The sequence below is a fragment of the Manis javanica genome, chromosome 5, assembly GCF_040802235.1.
Source record: "Manis javanica isolate MJ-LG chromosome 5, MJ_LKY, whole genome shotgun sequence".
In the NCBI taxonomy this organism is placed as follows: domain Eukaryota; kingdom Metazoa; phylum Chordata; class Mammalia; order Pholidota; family Manidae; genus Manis; species Manis javanica.
Window position 1 is genome coordinate 24,192,997 of NC_133160.1, and position 19,914 is coordinate 24,212,910.

Sequence of the window (19,914 nt, forward strand, 5' to 3'; positions counted from 1 at the left end):
CTTTAAAGAGAAAGTCGTATCCAAGTGCTGGGCATAGAAGCCACAGGGCATAAATCTGCAAAGAAGTAAAAAGCTAACCTTTGCAAACAATATGGCTTCTCTCTCACTTACCAACTTTACATTTCCCTGTATGGCCCCGGAAGATGACTGGTTAGCCAGAGACGGGTAAGATTCCTCAAGGGAGGAACAACCTAAGACAGGCACAGTCGCAGGGGGGCCATCAGGTGAGAATTTGGGGATCAACAGAGGTGAGGCTCAGAACCTCACCCCCCTGCTTTGAGAGAAATCTTCTGCATCCGTGGATGTCTTGCTGCCCTTGTCTAGCCTGGATTAATACTTAGTCCATAGGCACACACCTGATCATCTGATCATCTATATTTGCCTTCTTACAGCACTAAACTATGTTTTCTACCTTTATCTTGCATCTACCTACCACTTCAGCATTTTATTAAAAATAAAAATAATAATAATAATAGGAGAAATGTGGGATCAACATATAAATCAAGTACAAAAATCAAATGAATATTCATATTTGACCTGATGGTTTATAGGTCATATTGCATGATCAAAACCGAAAGTTTCTGTGATGACTGCCCTTGTACTGTTCACCATGTAAGAATTTATTCACTCTGTAAGAATTCGTTCACCATGTAAGAACTTGTTCGTTATGCTTCAGAAGATTGGAGACTGACGAGAATTAGGCTTGAGATGGATTAATGATTGTACATTGAGCATTGACCCCCCTATACTGAATTTTATTGTTGTTAACAACCATTTGATCAATAAATATGAGAGATGCCCTCTCAAAAAAAAAAAAAAAAAAAAAAAAGATTTTAAAGGCAAATACAAAAGGCTTCATAATTGTTAACAAAATTTAGCTTTTTAGCTTTTAGTCCTTTTAATATTAAGATCTTATTTTTTCTAAATACTTTGACAACTCATTGAGACTTTAAGCATAAGAAACTGCATTGATAAAAACAATTAAAAAACTCTCTGCAATCTTTCAGCATTAAGAGCAGGCTAACAGTTTAAGAAAACTTTGTCCATTTATCTGAAAACAAAATTCTAATTTGCTGTGTACTTGATATCGAGACTCATTTACTTTAATTTCACATAGCATTGTGGTATCAGTTCTTCCATACACTTTCTCCAGCTTTCTTTTACATTAGGTGTTCTCCTTCTTTAAATAAACAGCTGTAAAAACCGAAAGTTTCTGTGATGAATGCCCTTGTACTGTTCACCATGTAAGAACTTATTCACTATGTAAGAACTTGTTCACCATGTAAGAACTCGTTCGTTATGCTTCAGAAGATTGGAGACTGATGAGAATTAGGCTTGGGGTGGATTAATGATTGTGCATTGAACATTGACCCCCCTATACAGAATTTTATTGTGGTTAACAACCATTTGATCAATAAATATGAGAGATGCCCTCTCAAAAAAAAAAAAGTACACACTTCCAATTGTAAAATAAATAAGTAACCGGGATGTAATGTATAGCATAAGGAATATAGTCAAAATATTGTAACAACTTGGTATGGTGATAGCTGGTAGCTAGAATTATCATGTATATAAATGTTGAATCACTGTGTTGTACACCTGAAACTAATGTAATACTGTGTGTCAACTACCCTTCAATAAAAAATAATTTTAATAAATTAAAAAAAAAAAAAAGAGAAAGTCGTATCATCTAACTGAGGGTTTGTGATTTGTCACAGGTGCCAAGACAGCAGTGTGAGGTCAGCTTTTACGCCCGTGCTGACCAAAGGAGTCCGTACTCCTTTTGTGCCTAAGTAAGTGAGAATCCATCTGGGTGGGATTTCCTATTTGAAAAAAGGTCATTATCAGAGTTATTGTCCTGTAAATTTTCCTCCTTCAAATCAGAGAGGAACATTTTGAGTGACTTGCCACAATAACTACTTTGTCTAATTCCTTTTACTATTTTTCATTAATATGCATAAAATATGCTAAGGCTAAGAGGGTTTGTAGATACATTGAATAACCAAGTACGTAACAAAAATATCACAAGGTTTGTGCAATGGATAACATGCAACAGTACAAAATTTAAGAAAAATGTTAGATTTCTGCATTTGAGCTTAATTATACTTGAGGAAGAATTGGCTGGGAGAGAAAGAGGCTGCAAATGTTTGTGAAAAGACTTGGGGTAACTTACATCTTTAATTTGGGTCAGCACACTGTCATGGCTGCCAAGAAAGCTTAACATGCTCCTACTCTGTGCTGATAGGAGAACAAAGATGGGGAAGAGGCAGGTCAGTGGTAGTGCTCGAATGCCTTAGTCCCGTGGTCCATGGAGCACTGTTGGTGGGCTGTGCTGCCCTGCAAGACGAGGCAGACACAGACCGAAATTCACTGGGAGAGAGGGAAGCAGCTCAAGATGTCACGGGGTGGTGGTGGTGGTGGGTAAGGGGGTTCTAAAGGTACATAAGTACTGGCCCAGAGGAGAAAAACCTGAGGGGCGTAAGGAAGTGAGGGAGGGAAGGACAATGGTCTGCCAAAGTCTGAAGGGCTGTCACAGGAAAGGAGGACAATTGGCCCGGTTTGGCTCCAGATGGGATCCATAGGTGAAGTAGGTGAAGGAGGAAGTATGTTTTCACCCAGTGTAGGAATAAACTGGTCTCTGGTTGACATTCATCAGCCAGACATAGTGAGCTGTCTGCGCTGTCACAAAGGTTGAATGGCTAGTTCACAGGAAAGATGTTTAGGAAATTTCTGTTTCAGTTTGAATCTTAGAAAAAGTGGTTGGTTCCTCCTAATTTTTTTTGACAGCTTTATTGAGGTACAATGGACATAAAATACTGTGCCTCTTTAAAGTGTACAATCTGATAAATTTTGATATGTATCCTTATCAGAATTATTGTCCTATACATTGTCCTCTTTGAAATCAGAGAGGAACATTTTGAGGAACTTGCCACAATAACTATTTTGTCTAATTTCACACCTGTGAAACCATCAGCACAGTCAAGATAATGAACATCACCACTCCTGCCAGAAGTTTCCCCGTGCCCCTCGGTGAAGCCTTAAAACCTCCCTCTCACCCTGCCCCTGCTGCCAGGCATCCATTGGTCCCCATTCTGTCACTATAGATTTGTGTGCATTTCCCAGACTACACATAAGTAGAATCATATGTTTAATTTTTAAAATACTTAGCTTTCCCTTTCTGACTTTGTGAGACAGGTTTAGCTGAATTAACAGTAAAATTAACATTATCCTTTTTCATTACATTAGAACGATTTTGTGACCATGGGATAAAGCCTTAAAACAATGTTGTTGCCTTTCAGTAGCACATCTGTGTTTTTCCCTTTCGTTTCCCTTTTAGGCCTGGGCCTCTGAAGAGTGGCCGCAATGTCCAGAGCTCACATGGCCGCCTAAATAAGAGATTCCACCCCTACACACGTGGCATCCCTATGTCTGGTCGCAGTCACAATGCCATTCCCAGCGACCACAGCTCGACTGGAGGGATCTCTCAGGTACATTCACCTGGTGGTGTGGAAGAAGTGGGGTCTTTGCATTTATTAGTTGATTATGCAGTGTTTACTAGCCGCCTTCTGTCAGATGCTGAGATCACCTCTAAGGCAACAGCAGTTACCAACCCGTGAATGATCGCTATAGACCAGTGGAACAAACTAGAAAGCCCAGAATGCTTATGTGGAAACCTGAATACAAGACACAGCCATTATTATAGATAGATGAACAAAGGATGAATAATTCAAAAACTGGTACTAATTTGATTAAAAAGGTAGATTGAGTCTGGATTGCATTGGGTTATAAATTAGTTCTGTAGGCACTGGGAATTTAATGAAAGTTTTTAAAATAAGTGGTTATAATTCTTTTTAGAAAGGATGTAGTGTAGACTGGAGAACAGATCAAGTTTTGCTACCAGAATGACTTGGGTTCAAATCTTGGCTTTGGCACTTAGTAGCTATAGACTCTTGGGCAGGTAAATGACTTGAACTCTCTTTTTCTCATCTCTAAAGGACTGTTGTGAAGACTGAAGGTAATGTTTGAAAAGCACCCATTACAGTGCTTGTCAGTAAGTGGGCACCCAATATATAGGAGCTTGAAAAAAATAATGCATGTGCGGAGGAGGTTTTTGAGAGGAGAAAGAATTTGTCATAAGTTTTCATCCATACAGAAGGCTCTTAGGGTAATATAAATGACATGTTAATAATAAATGCCAAATATAGGAGACGAAGGCCCCAGCCAGGCAGTTATGGCAATGCAGAGGACAACAGTACGAAGTCTTTATTCTGCGCTAGGCCCTCTGCTGAGCACTGTACATACATTTCCTCAATCAGTGATCACAACAGAACTATGAGATACATAGTCATTGCTCCTCCTTACAATTTCACATCAAATGTCATACATACACAAAAGGAAGGGAAAATATCATAATGAACCTCCATGTAGCTCCAGCAGTTAACTGTTTTGTCAGTCCTGTTCCGTCAACACCCCCACCCCAGGTTGGTTTTGCTCTTGTGTTTTAAAGTACAAACATGTTGTTTCACCCGTAGGTACTTCAGTGTATTTTTTTAAGTTTTTGAACATTAATAACCACAATACCTCTATTCCTCTGAATAATAATAACTTAATGTTAGTTATTCTCATTCCAATTTGCCCTTATTACCCTTATTATACAGTTACTTTGAATCAGGGACCAAAAATCAACTCATTGCATTTGGTTCTCATGTCTCTTATACTCTTTTTTTTTTTGAGTATTAAGTATGTAATTAATATATGTAACAAAAAATCTGAAGGTAAGACTGTACACTTATGGAAATAATGATTCTGACCTACTTCATAAGGTAGTTGTGAGGTAGTACATATAAAGTGTTCAACAGTTTGCATTGTCCATAGTAAACATTCAAGAAGTGCCACCTATTACTATAATTTTAAATAAGTACAGTCCTTTAATTTCAGGGAACTTAATTCACACTCAGAGCTTCAGACTTAACATTATACAATGCTATGTATGGTGGCCTAACAAGCAGGCAAAGTAACAATAATCTTAAACTTTTTTACAGGTTGTTTTATATTTTTAAGATGTGCCCTTCTTGGCTTTTAATCTAATTATAATGCTTTGAAATTATGCATGTTTTCATAGTGTAACTTCAGTCTTGAGCAATAGTTATGTTTAAATTATTATGATGTACTTTTGTATCACAACAAAATTACATTGTCCTCATAGGATTGCATTTCAGTCATAGAGAAAATGAAGAAGGACTCATAATTGTAAATTATCTTCACTTTAATCAGCATAATGTACATTATCATTTTATTTAAAAGGTTATTCATTGAAAATCATGAGGTATTTATTGTATAGATGCCTTTAAACTTGGGTTTTAAATATAGGTTTTGTTTTTTCTTATTCTAGAAATGTTCATTAGTTTATCTTAATTTGAATTAATTGGAAATGGCGGTCACCTGGGGGAAAATGCAGACCTAAATGTAGGCTCGTCTCTGGGCTTCTCTTCTCTGTCTTGCCTCCACAGCGTCTCAGTGCTTTAGCAGCTCTTTCACACTGCCATGCCTCCGAACAGATGTGCTCCTCATCTTCTTCAGCATTTGCTGCTTGCCCTCAGCAGGCGGTTGGTCTAGAACACTGTACTAGGCCTTTGCCACATTTTGTTGTAAAGTTCCCATTACCAGTGGAGCCTGTGGCCTACTGCAAGATGTACACTCACTGACACTGACAGCTTTTGGATATTCTGTTGTGAGTAGTTAGCGGCCCCCTACAGATGTGTGATGTTTGAAAATGTAAGTTCTCAGAAGCAGGTGTCAGGAAGCAGAGACTATATATGAACCTTCTTTACACGATGCCTCATGGGAAGAACGGGCGGTGAATAGTGAACACAGTGCGATCAGCCCAGATGGCAGCCCTCATATTTGGAGTGGTAGCATAGCTACTTGACTTAATTTGATTTTTCCAGAGGAACACTGGTAAACACCCAAATCTGAGCTGTGCAAATTAGAAGTTCTAGCTTTGCCATTGTAAATCATTACCAGCATTAAACTGGTACTGATTATGTAAATTAGTACCAGCATCAAACTGGTACTAATTATGTAACAGAGAAAGTGAACAGTCCTCTGACTTCTCTGTGTGTGGCATTGGTGTCTCCATTTGTCTTAACAGGACATACTGTTTTCCAAGGCAGAAATATTTACAATGGCCTTAAATTGTCTAACCTCAAGCTTGCATTTCTAACTTCTTATCCCTTTATATATACCCCATAATTAAGGCAAATCAAAATGGTTCCTAAGAGCACCTAATACTGATACTTCCCTGCATCCTTACCTTTCCTTGTTCTGTTCTCTGTCCAGAATGACTACCCATCCCACTGCAAGCCTATAAAGTTTGTCTGTCTCCAAGTGTTTTTTTTTAAGTCAAATCATGAAGGACCATCTCAGATACCACCTTCATCCACTGATTCTTCTAACTGAACTCTGCATAATCTTTTCTTAGGCTCCTGGCCAGAGACCTTCTTTATCTTTGGTTGATGTCATCATTTTGTGTCCTGTCCTGTCTCTTTTCCAGATTGTAAATTTCTTGATGGAACCGCGATACTTATCTTCAGATTCTTTGTAGAGTTTGAAGGTATAGTTTGAATCCTTATGAAGCAGGAACTAGGCAAATAAAAATGGAATTCCAATGCAGAGCTAACTGCCAGAGACATAGACTGTTTTTATGAGTTGCCTTGTTGCATATTCCTTGTCCACTTCTCATTTGACACCTTCATTATATTCATATGGAACTTTGAGACTCCATTTTTACATGGTACGGATATTAATTCATCAGTTTAATGGAAAAGACCTGCCTTTTAATGTTGCTTATGGTTTTCTTTTTGTTTTGGGGTGTTTTGGTTTCCTATTTTCTTTATAGTTTATGGAAACAGTATGGTTGAAAATTCAAATGGCACAAAGGGTGTATAGTAAAGTCTCTTTCCCATGTGACAATATTTTTATACAGAAAGGTTCCTAGTTTTATGTAACCGCCTGTCAGCTTTCTGTCTTCTCTCTCTGGTACAGTCTCTCCCTACCCAACCTTATCTAACAGCTTGTCTGTTTTGTTACAGTCCTTTTCTTTGTTACACTTCCAAATGTAAATCTTTTATCACGTCTGTGTTGTACGTGTATGCACAGTCTATGAGGTAGAGAGAAAACACTTTTCCCATAATTGTTGAACTGGATTATCCTGAACGCTGGCTAGTCACGGATGGATGGCTGTATGGATAATTATCATATGACAGTAAATACCATAGATATTGCAAAAGTCACAAGTGTCACAATAGCATATTTTTAAAATTTAATAAAATAAAACTGAAAATTTAATGAAAGCAAGACCAAACTAGCTTACTGGTTTATTTTCACTGGAAGAGTTTCTGAGTTTCCCTTTATCATGTCCATGGACTAATACGGCATGACCTTGTATGCATCAGAGCTCGCTCTCAGCCGCCACTGAGTATGACGTTCCACTCTCCAGGATATGCAGAAAGCACGCTCATTCCTCCGCCATTTATTAGCATTCCATTACTTTCTCTGACTTTATAACCCATAGTTAATACTGGCAATTGACTCACTTTCCAGAAGCCCCTCTTCACAAAGAAATGTTTTTTAGTCACTTGGAGAGGAGACTTTATATACAGTGATGGGTTAGAGCCACAGAATTATGTTGAAGGTCATCTCCTAAGTTATTACATAGGGTCAGTCACGTGACTTGTGTTTGGCTTTTAGCTCTGTAAGAGAAGAGGTTCCAGTGCCTCACCCTTCTCCATCCCCAACTCGTGCTACATGAAGACAATAGAGAGGCCAGCAAAGAAAATGAGGTAATCGCTGATTTGCTCTGTGGATTAATGAGAGGGTAGGAAAGGAGGGGAATTCACTTGGCTCTCAGGCTTTCTGAGACTCCAATTTGGAGAATCAAAGCACTTCACATCCAAAGGGCAGCGACATTGCCGCCCTGAATCGCTCTCGTCTCTTGCAGTCATCACATACCTACCACACCTGCCTCTGCTCCCCCTCATCTTCAGCGTGAGGGGCTGGGGTGTAAGGGGAAGGGCCGCATGGGACGGAGTGAGCAGAGTGACTGATGGGGGTGGGCAGCAGGCTTCACATTCTAGACCCCAGCTGACCCTCTAGGTGCCCGACTAGAATGCCGCTTTCTTAGAGAGAGAGCTGTGACTACAACTCTCAGACATTTGGCAGGTTGTATGGAAGGTCCTGGAGATTGTTTTGTGCTTGTTTTAAGACAAAGGTGTCTCTGTGGCTTCTCTCAACTGCCTCCCTTCATTTCTTTAGGAATTCTCTTTGATTTATTTTATTTGTTGTCTTGACACACTGCAATCTTAGTCATGGTTGTTCTAGACTTTGGCCAGTGGGTAGTTAGGAGGGTTTAAGACATTATCCAGCACTTTTCTAGACTTAATTGTGCCTCTTCCTCCTACAGAGAAGAGGAGCTTCCTCCTAACTCTGGCTCCTCAGATCCCTTGGGAAGTGAGAAGGGGTCCCAGGGAGAACAGGGTAAGTTGACGAACACATGGCATGTGTTGGCGGTAGTGTGTATGGAGGGCGCATGGACTACAACCCACCAGAAACATGTACTAAGCCTTGATTTGTGTGGGGCATGGTAATTACAGAGACAGATGTTCCTCTCCTTCGGGCTTTACGGTCTGGTAAGGGAGAAAGGTGGCCCAGACTCATATAGCATAACCCAGGCCACATGGGGGGTTCAGGGTAAGGTAAGCCTAGGTGGGGTAATCTGTGCAGTCCAGGCAATTTCTGTCCAGTAAGCAACCATGTGCACACATTTGGAGCGATTACCACCTCATGGCTTCTTGACTGTTAGAAATAATCTTGCCAACACCATCCAAGAGCCCAAACCATGGAAGATAGAATCTCAGAGACACCTAGTGAAAGTTCAGTATTAAAAACTAGGCTGGAAAGACAAAGAGAAGAGAAGAAAGTAAGTCTGATATTTTATTTGCAGCTACAACCACATCCCGGAAGGCCAACTCCAGGGATTCTCCACCCAGCAGCTCGCGGCCACGTAGACGCAAATTCCAACTGGTGCCGTCCAGGCGAGGGATCCCACTTATCATGGTATGGTCTGTCCACCCGCCCCTGCCCACCCCAGCCTGGCTCCCCTGAGTCCCAGGAATGGAAGGGTCAGTGCAGGTTTCTTTCACTGCCTTCTGACTGGCTCGGCTTCTCCTTTTCCTCTTGGTAGCCTGAAGCTCCCATGCTCGGCTATACCATCACAGTCGAAGAGTATGAGCAAGTGCAGACAGAGTGGCTGAAGACCGTCTTCAAGGATAAGACTGGTAAGGAATACGAGTTAATTTCACACTCCAGAGACGGTTCCCTTTGGTTATATTTTGGTCTTTCTCCTCTGAGAAATCCAGCTCTTGGGTTCTCAGTGGACTCCGAGCACAGTGAGCACTGACATTGAGAGGAAGCATTTCTACACGAGTTCCCCTGAGTCCCTGAGCCTCCCCGTGTCCTGCGAGGCCCCTGGAAAGAATTCTCCCACCAGGGAGGACAAGCATTTCTTTCTTCCTTCGAAACTGCCTCAAACTCTGAGAGTGCGAACCCTCCTGGCCCTCCACCGTCTAATCTCATCCTGCCTGCTGCGGGGACTGCTGCTTCCTCAGCCTCCCTCCCAGCCCCAAGCACTAACCTGCTGCTGGGGAGCTTGGGGAAGTTGGCAAACTCCCTGGGCCTACCTTCTTTTCCAGGTGAGTGGGACAGCTTTCTGGGGAAGCACACAGTGCCATCAGCCTCTGCTTAGGGGAAAGCAGCATGCCAGCCAGTCACTGAAATGGTTGAACCTGCTCTGGCTTAGCACACCTGAGCTGGTGCAGGCCTGACGGCTTCAGAACACTCTCATCAGGAGGGAATTGTAGGGAAGGGCCTGCCATCCTTAAAGCTGGAGAAGGCCGCCTCGTTTTGGTAGTCAGAGGGCTGCTGGCTTGCAGCCCATTCCTTAGCTGCTCTCAGCTGTGCTTGGGTTTAGATGATTGGATTTTCTTTAGTGTCCACACATTTAACCCCTGCTAGGCCAAGTTTTATCCCCTGTTGTCTGTCTTATGATCTGTGAAGGGTAGAAATAAAGAGCCTTTCCCTGATTTTGAGCAATGAATACTTTAAGAACCTGTGGTAGAGATGAGTCATATTTGCTGACACCTGAATCCCTGGCACATAAGTCTTCTAGAGCACCAATACCATCACATTTGAGATACCAAAATACATGTTTTCTGTTCTTCCTAGAATCTGCTGCAGTGGCAATGTTGGGGGGAGGCATTGTGTATTTTCCTCATCCTTGTCCCCACCGTGACAAGCAATTGAAAGGCAGAGACACAGTAGTGAAGGAGAGGAAAAGATTTATTTAAAGTTACTTAGACAAAAGGAGCAGGTGACTCAGAGAGAGAGCAGCACCCTGCAAGGTTCAAAAGAGAGAGTTTACAGTGAAAAGGTTACACACTTAGAAAGTGCGGGCGACCTCAGGGAGAGGAGTGCCCTGAAAGTTTGGGGTTCCCCCTTTTAAGGATTCTTCAGGAATGTGACTAAGGGCTGGGGGTGCAGACCTGTTAGGTGGTCTTTGAATACCCCGGCATTTCTTGGCTGGGAGCATATCAAGACTGCCTGCCCGGCCCCCAAGGTGGGCTGAGTTATTGTCTGTTTGCTAAAGTGTAACTTAAGAATCTTCTTAATGTCCTGGGTATTAAAACCCAATCTTATTTTTAAGATGGAATCCTTCCTGCCTGTTACTGTGTTGTTTATGCTGGGCTTGCTTGTCATTATTAATTGGGCAGATTGCAAACTACTTCATTAGGGAAAAAGAGTATATAGGTAAAGTTAAAAAAATAAGCTGGGCCTGTATGATTAACACAATAAAGGCATGGGCTCTGCTGAGGTACCCTCCTTTCTCTGGGGAATATTCAAACATTCCAGGCCAAGCTGCTCCACGGCTTTTCTGAGCTTCCACTAATTAACTCTGGGTCTCTTTTAATGGGCTTTTTCCTGGCCTTATTCTTTTTCCATCCCACTCACATCTATTTTCCTGCCTAACAGGGTGCGATCCCTTCCCCTCTGAGAAAGAACAGGATCAGAAGCAGGAGAAAGATCTGACCTCACTGGCAGTCACACAAGACCAAGATTTGCAGGTAGGCAGCAGAGCTCAGCGACTAGCCATTTCTGGCAGAACTTTTCCCAAACCACAGGAAAGCCAGGTAAAAATACCTTCCTGGGCCTCCTGCCTCCCAAAGAACTCAGCCTGGGAAGTCCTGTTGAAGCACCCAGTGTTCTGTTGGCCTGGCCCTCCACAGCTTAGGGCTCACAGAGAAGCACTTTCTGGTAGAAGCCATGCGCTGATGAGGTCTTTTTCCATTGGTACAGGATCAAAGCCCTGAGGAGCCTGAGAGAAAACACAGGTGTTTAGAAAACAACATCGACATCAGCAGGAACTAGCCTACGTCCCTTGCCCCTACCCCTGACACCTTACCCATATGGAGACTTCGGCTCCTCCTGGAAGAGCCTCTGACCTGTTGTATAAACCAAATTGACTACAGCACATCTCTGGCTTCATCTTGCAGGGAGGGAGGGGCAGCCCTGGAGGCCACTGCCCTCTCCTGGAGGAAGCAGTGCCTCAGGCTTTTTGCAGGAGGGGAGGCAGGATGTGGCAGAGCAGAGCCTGATTGATACCTTTGTTTACTTGAACGGTTCCACTGGTGAGGCTGGACAGAATCAAGAAACATCTGGACCACCAGCTGAAAAAATGGTGGCGTGCCAGGCGAGACAGAGGCTTCCTCCTAAAACCACATATAATACGAAAATATAACTAATACAACTAATCCTGAAAAAGCAACAGGAAAGAGGGCTGCGCCAAACTACAAACACCTGGAGAAAAGAATGAATCTCACAGAACTGGGTAACATACCAAAGCTGTGGCCCGGCAGGACCCAGGCCCTTCCCCAACCCCAGCTCTCAGGCAGGGAGGAAGAGAAATGGAGCAGGGAGGGAGTGGAGGCCTGGGACTGCTGAACACCTAACTCTGGACATCTGCTCTGGGAGCACAAACCTACATTTCATGGTGTTTTCATGGTGCTCTCGTGATTAGGGGGTTGGAAAGCTAAGACAGGCAGCATTCCTGGAGACACTGAGATTCCAGCCACTTGTGGAAAGCAGGGATCCATATCTGGCAGCTCTGGGACAAAAGGTGGGCAGTCTGAGAGACTTCCTAACAGCAAGAGGGCTGCTAAAGGGTCAAGGATGACACAGAGCTTACTGCTCAGGAGAAAGGACAGGTAGACAAAATTTTCCAGGGTCACTCTTCGCACCAAGTTGGGAACTTTCACAATCTTCAGGAACTCCAGCTCCCTGGCTGGCTGCACAGCTCCAAGAACCCACAGCTCCGCGATAAGCAGCCTACTGCACCTTTCTCCCGGCCAGCACCACCTGGCTCCCAAACCGACAAACCGTACCCTGGCATTAGGCCGACCAGAGGGAAGCCCTGTCTACAGCAACTACAAATGCAAAGCATAGAGGCTTATACCTGTGTGCTCGGCCCACTGGTTCTGGCAGTGGAGACAGGCACAGCAGCCAGGAAGCAGGAAACATCTCTTTCCTCCCTGCAGGCATCAATAACACTCCCCTACAACCCCCAACATTGCTTCAGGGGCTGAGCAGCTACAGAGAGTACAGCTTCTGAGCACTAGAGGGCACCAAATACAAATATGAAATGCCAAAGGAACCAGGAACCTGGTTCAAAGTAAAATTATGAATATGAATACAACCCCTGAGAAAGATTAAAATGAAATCAACCTCATGAATCTGCCTGAAAGGGATTTCAAAATAAAAATCATTAACATGCTCATGGAGGTACAGAAAAATATTCAAGAACTCAGGGAGGAATTCTGGTTGGAGATCCAATCATTATGGAACACAGTATTAGACATGAAACATACAATGCAAAGTTTTAAGAGCAGATTAGATATGGTGGAGGAGACGATAAATGAATTAGAAATTAGAGGAGAGGAATACAAAGAAGCTGAGGCACAGAGAGAAAAAAGGATCTCTAAGAGTAAAAGAATATTGAGAGAACTGTGTGACCAATCCAAACGGAATAATATTTGTATTATAGGGGTTCCAGAAGAAAAACAGAGAGAAAAGGGGATAGAAGGTATCTTTGAGGAGGTAATTGCTAAAAACTTCCCCAATCTGGGGAAGGAGACAGTCTCTCAGGCCATGGAGGTGCACAGATCTCCCAAAACAAGGGACCCAAGAAACACAACAAGAAGACATATTATAATTAAAATGGCAAAGATAAATGGTAAAGACAGAGGATTAAAAGCAGCCAAAGAGAGAAAAATGATCACATACAAAGGAAAACCCATCAGGCTATCATCAGACTTCTCAACAGAAACCTTACTGGACAGAAGGGAGCGACATGATGTATTTAATGCAATGAAGCAGAGGGGCCTCAAAACAAGAATACTCTACCTGGCAAGATTATCATTTAAATTTGAAGGAGGGATTAAACAATTTCCAGATAGCAAAAGCTGAGAGAATTTACCTCCCATAAACCATCTCTACAGTGTATGTTGGAGGGACTGCTATAGATGGAAGTATTCCTATGGCTAAATAGCTGTCAACAGAGTAAAGAAAATAAAACCAGAGTAAATAAAACCACAGTAAAGAACGTAGGCCAATTAATCACTAAGCCGATGCAAAATCAAATCAACTACCCCCAAAGATGGTCAACGGATAGACAAAGAGTACAGAATACGATACCTAATATATAAAGAATGGAGGAGGAAGAAAAAGGAGGAAAAAAAGAACCTTTAGATTGTGTTTGTAATAGCATACTAAGTGAGTTAAGTTAGACTGTTAAATAGTAAGGAAGTCACCCTTGAACCTTTGGTAATCACAGATCTAAAGCCTACAATGGCAGTAAGCGCATACCTCTTGATAATCACCCTAAATGTAAGTGGTCTGAATGCACCAATCAAAAGACATAGAGTCACCGAATGGATAAAGATACAGGACCTGTCTATATGCTGCCTACAAGAGACTCACTTCAAACCCAAAGACATACTCAGATTAAAAGTGAAGGGATGGGAAAAGATATTTCATGCAACTAACAGGGAGAAAAAAGCAGGAGTTGCAGTACTTGTATCAGACAAAATAGACTTCAAAACAAAGAAAGTAACAAGAGACAAAGAAGGACATTACATAATGATAAAGGGGTCAGTCCAACAAGAGGATACAACCATTATAAATACCTATGCACCAAACACAACAGTACCTACATATGTGAAACAAATACTAACAGAATTAAAGGGGGAAATAGAATGCAATACAATCACTTTAGGAGGCTTCAACACACCACTCACTCCAAAGGACAGTTCAAGCAGACAGAAAATAAGAGACAGACGCAGTAGAAAACACATCAGAACAGATGGACCTAACACACGTCTACAGAACATCCCATCCAAAAGCAGCAGAATACACATTCTTCTCAAATGCACATGGAACATTTTCAAGAATAGATCATATACTAGGCCACAAAAAGACCCTCAGTAAATTCAAACAGATTGAAATTGTACCAAAAAGCTTCTCAGATCACAAAGGTGTGAAACTAGAAATAAATCACACAAAGACAACAAAAAAGCCCACAAACACATGAAGGCTTAACAGCATGCTCCTAAATAATGAATGGATCGATGACCAAATAAAAACAGAGATCAAGCAATATGTGGAGACAAATGACAACAATAACTCAACACCACAAAATCTGTGGGACACAGTGAAGGCTGTGCTGAGAGGGAAGTATATTGCAATACAGGCTTACCTCAGGAAAGAACAATCCCATATGAACAGTCTAAACTCACAATTAATGCAACTAGAAAAAGAAGAATAAATGAGGCCCAAAGTCAGTAGAAGGAGGGACATAATAAAGATTAGAGCAGAAATAAATAAAATCGAGAAGAATAAAACAATAGAAAGACTCAATGAAAGCAGCAGCTGGTTCTTCAAAAAAAATAAACAAAATAAACCCCTCGCCAGACTTATCAAGAAAAAAAGAGACTCTACACACATAAACAGAATCAGAAATAGGAATGGAAAATCACTACACACTCCACAGAAATACAAAGAATTATTAGAGAATACTATGAAAAATTATATGCTAACAAACTGGATAACCTAGGAGAAATGGACAACTTTCTAGAAAAATACAACCTTCCAAGGCTGACCCAGGAAGAAATAGAAAATCTGAACAGACCAATTACCAGCAACAAAATTCAACTAGCAATCAAAGAACTACCTAAGAACAAAATCCCTGGACCAGATGGCTTCATCGCTGATTTTATCAAACATTTAGTGAAGACCTAATACCCATCCTCCTTAAGGTTTTCCAAAAAAGGAGAAGAGGAGGGGGAATGGTTCCAAACTCATTCTATGAGGCCAACAACACTAATACAAAAACCAAGCAAAGACATCACACACAAAAAAAATTGCAGACCAATATCCCTGATGAACATACATGCAAAAATACTCCACAAAATACTACCAAATCAAATTCAAAAATACATCAAAAAGATCATCCTTCATGATCAAGTCGGACTTACTCCAGGAATGCAAGGATGATATAATATTTGAAAATCCATCAACATCACCCACCACATCAACAAAAAGGAACAAAACCACATGATCATTTCTATAAATGCAGAAAAAGCATTCAACAAAATTCAACATTCATTCATGATAAAAACTCTCAACAAAATGGGTATACAGGGCAACTACCTCAACATAATATAGGCCATATATGACAAACCCACAGCCAACATGACACTTAACAACAAGAAGCCGCAAGCTTTCCATTTGAGACTGTGTACAAGGCAAGCACGCCCACTCTCCCCACTTTTATTCAGCATAGCTCCGGAGGTCCTAGCCATGGCAATCTGACAACACAAAGAAATAAAAAGCATCCAGATTGACAGGGAAGAAGTTAAACTGTCACTGTTTGCAGATGACATGATATTGTATGTAGAAAACCCTAAAGAATCCACCCAAAAACTACTAGAATAACTGAATTCAGCAAAGTTGCAGGATACAAAATTAATAAACAGAAATCTGTTGCATTCCTATTTACTAATGATGAACTTGCAGAAAGACAAATCAAGAAAATAATTCCATTCACAATTACATCAAAAAAATACCTAGGAATAATCCTAACCAAAGAAGTGAAAGACCTATACCCTGAAAACAACAAGACACTCATGAGAGTCATTAAAGAAGATATCAATAAATGGAAATGCATCCCGTGCTCATGGATAGGAAGAATTAATATTGTCAAAATGGCCATCATGCCTAAAGCAATCTACAGATTCAATGCAATCCCGACCAAAATACCAATGGCATTTTTCAGTGAACTAAAGCAAACAGTTACAAAATTCATATGGAACCACAAAAGACCCCAAATAGCCAAAGCAGTCCTAAGAAGGAAGAATAAAGCTGGGGGGATTATGCTCCCCTACTATAAGCTCTACTACAAACCCACAGTTATCAAGACAATTTGGTACTGGCACAAGAAGAAACCCATAGATCAATCGAACAGACTAGAGAGTCCAGGTATAAACCCAAACATATATGGTCAATTAATATATGATAAAGGAGCCATGGACATACAATGGGGAAATGGCAGCCTCTTCAACAACTGGTGTTGGCAAAACTGGACAGCTACATGTAAGAGAATAAAACTGGATTATTGTCAACCCCATACACAAAAGTAAATTCAAAATGGATCAAAGACCTGAATGTAAGTCATGAAACCATGAAACTCTTAGAAGAAAACACAGCCAAAATGTCTTGAATATAAACATGAGCAACTTTTTCCTGAATGTATCTCCTTGGGCAAGGGAAACAAAAGCAAAAATGAACAAATGGGACTACATTAAACTAAAAAGCTTCTGTATAGCAAAGGACACCATCAGTAGAACAAAAAGGCATTCTATAGTATGGGAGAATATATTCAGAAATGACATGTCTGACAATGGGTTAACTTCAAAAATATATAAAGAACTCACATGCCTCAACACCCAAAAAGCAAACAACTGATTAAAAAATGGGCAGAAGATCTGAACAGACACTTCTCCAAAGAAGAAATTCAGATGGCCAACAGGCATATGAGAAGATGCTCCACACTGCTAATTATCAGGGAAATGCAAATTAAAACCACAATGAGATAACACCTCACACCAGTTAGGATGGCCAACATCAAAAAGACAAGGAACAACAAATGCTGGTGAAGATGCAGGGAAAGGGGAACCTCCTACACTGCTGGTGGGAATTTAAATTAGTTCAACCATTGTGGAAAGCAATATGGAGGTTCCTCAAAAAACTAAAAATAGAAATACCATTTGACCCAGGAATTCCACTCCTAGAAATTTACCCAAAGAAACCAAGTTCTCAGATTCAAAAAGACATATGCACCCCTATGTTTATTGCAGCACTATTTATGATAGTCAATATATGGAAGCATCCTAAGTGTGCATTAGTAGATGAATGAATAAAGATGTGGTACATATACACAATGGAATACTGTTCAGCCATAAGAAGAAAAAAATTCCTACCATTTGCAACACCATGGATGGAGGTAGAGGGTATTATGCTTAGTGAAATAAGCCAGGTACAGCAGCAGACTCACAGACTCCAAAAAGGGACTAGCGGTTACCAAAGGGGAGGGATGCGAGAGGGTGGGTGCGGAGGGAGGGAGAAGTGGATTGAGGGGTATTAGGATTAGCACACGGTGTGGTTGGGGCATCACGGGGAAGACAGTGTAGCACACTGAAGACAAGTAGTGACTCTGGCATCTTTATTTTTAATTAATTTTTTATTAAGGTATTATTGATATACACTCTTGTGAAGGTTTCACATGAAAAAACAATGTGATTACTACATTTAGCCATATTATCAAGTCCCCACCCATACATGCCCCAATGCAGTCACTGTCCATCAGTGCAGCAAGATGCCACACTGTGGCAGTGACTTAAGGTAACCCAGTGGTGTCTATCTCGTGGTGTTCAGCGCCTCTGTGATCCCCTCCCCTTGAATGTGGCAGAAATTCTGACTTGCTTCTAACCAACAGAATATGGGAAAGGTGACAGGATATATGGAATTATGTGTACATGATCACATTATAAGATTGAAGCACACCACATTTTGCTGGAGTTTCCATTTCCCTAGCTAGTTTGAGCCTTGAAATTAGCTATGTTGCTGAGTCCCGTGTGACCAAGAACTGTGGGCAGCTCTAGGAGCTGAAAGCAGTCTCCAGCCAATAGCCAAGAACAAACAGCAGCTATCAGCCCGCAGCTGCCAGGAACTGAATTCTTCCAACAACCTGACTGCACTCAGAAGCGGATCCTTCCCCAGTCAAGCCCCAAATGACACAGTGACTACAGCCTACAGAGACCCTAAGCAGAGACAGAGAAGCTGAGCCCAGACTCCTCACCCACTGGAACTGTCATATAATAAATGTGTGTTGGTTTAAGCCACTAAGTTTGTGGGAATATTGTTACTTGTTAGGCAGCAATAGATAATAAATCAGACATATGAAATCATTTGGAAGAAAATATACTGAAATGATGGTAGTGGTTACATGTGGGTATTGGGATTAGGGGTATCCTCCTAAGGAGGATATAGCCTCCAATATGCTTATAATACTTACATAACAATAGAAAGTTTTAAAGGAGACACCAGGAGAAAAACTACTTGCCACATCTAAACCGCCCACACACCCAGGGTACTGGGTCACCCGCTACACAGAAGCCACAGAGACTAAACCTCCAGTGCAGCTTTACCTGCAGGAGAGTGAATGTCGTCCTCAAACACCTTCTCCATCTCAGCCAGGTGCAGATGGGTAAACAGCTGGGACTCTTCTTGGAAGTCAGACTTCTGGCTAAGATTGACGGATGGTGTCTGGGAGCTAAGAACCTCCTTGCACTCCTGAGATCCACCTGTGCTGGACATCTAGAACAAATATGACTACAAGAACCAGGGACTGAGAGGGTTGTTTTCCTGAACTGAACATTTTACAGCACATCTTACTAAAAGAGACACTCTTTGGGGAAGGTCAGAGAATGTTGAATTATAGAGCATTGCTTACTGATGCAAACACGTAAGTCTTTATCACTTTTAGACCTGGAAAGACGAAGGAAGATCTAAACTGCTTCTCCTTCCTTTGGAGAGTTAACTACTGTTCCCATTTAACAGAAGTCACAACTGAGGCTCAGCCAGGTTAGTGGACACAGCTAAAGTCCCACCTCACACTTAAAAGGACTCTAATTTATAAGGTGCTTCAGTTCAGTAACTATGTTTTTTCAGATCTCCAGTGCTCAGAATTCAAGACCCCAAAGAATCCAGCTTCATCTTCCCAGTCAGGCTGATTTCATGCTGACCAGCCCAGATACCCATGAGTCAGATTTGATCATCTGTGCACCCACCAAAGCTCACTCAGACACCACCACCCCAGTCAGGGGCTCTCTGCTTCCTCCTCCTGTTCACCGCCCCGCATCCCCCATGTAGCCTTCCCACCCTTCCACCCCTCAGCAATGTCTCCACAGCCCCGACACCTGACTTAGCACAATGCTTTAAGTCACTAAAAGCTCAGGTCTTCAAAGGCTGCCTCCCTCAAAGGACTCCAGGGGTGGACGATGGGATAACCACTGAGTATTGCTCACTCCTCCACCCCAACTCCACCACAAGGGAAAAGGTGCTCAGCTTCCCATGAACAGTCATTGAATCCCTCATGGTCTATACACACTTGCTGAGCACCAGGCACTGTGGACACAGCAGTGAACAGAGTGGAGACCTGCCTTCAAGGAGCCCAACAGATGAGCTAAT

General features: G+C 41.8%; 2 protein-coding genes across 5 annotated transcripts in view; one reads left to right on the forward strand and one right to left on the reverse strand.

Moving 5' to 3' along the window:
* The first annotated feature begins 1,723 nt into the window (after window positions 1-1,723).
* On the forward strand, window positions 1,724-10,109 carry LOC140849480 (nuclear envelope pore membrane protein POM 121-like). The gene is made up of 6 exons (XM_073236735.1): window positions 1,724-1,793; window positions 3,338-3,488; window positions 7,750-7,841; window positions 8,462-8,535; window positions 9,002-9,114; window positions 9,242-10,109. The coding sequence occupies exons 2-6, from the start codon at window positions 3,426-3,428 to the stop codon at window positions 9,455-9,457; spliced, it is 558 nt and encodes a 185-aa protein (XP_073092836.1). The 5' UTR covers window positions 1,724-1,793; window positions 3,338-3,425; the 3' UTR covers window positions 9,458-10,109.
* A 268-nt stretch (window positions 10,110-10,377) lies between these two features.
* Window positions 10,378-19,914, reverse strand: part of MAPRE1 (microtubule associated protein RP/EB family member 1) — a 55,568-nt gene continuing 46,031 nt past the window's right edge. For 2 of the 4 annotated variants that reach the window (XM_073236730.1, XM_073236734.1), the window contains exons 8-9: window positions 18,873-19,041; window positions 10,378-11,428 (exon numbers count right to left, since the gene is read on the reverse strand). The gene's annotated coding sequence lies outside the window, so the exon portion shown is untranslated. Of the gene's footprint in view, window positions 11,429-11,715; window positions 11,823-12,095; window positions 12,218-18,872; window positions 19,042-19,914 lie in introns of all 4 variants that reach the window. The other 2 variants (XM_073236733.1, XM_073236732.1) reach the window with 2 other exon arrangements.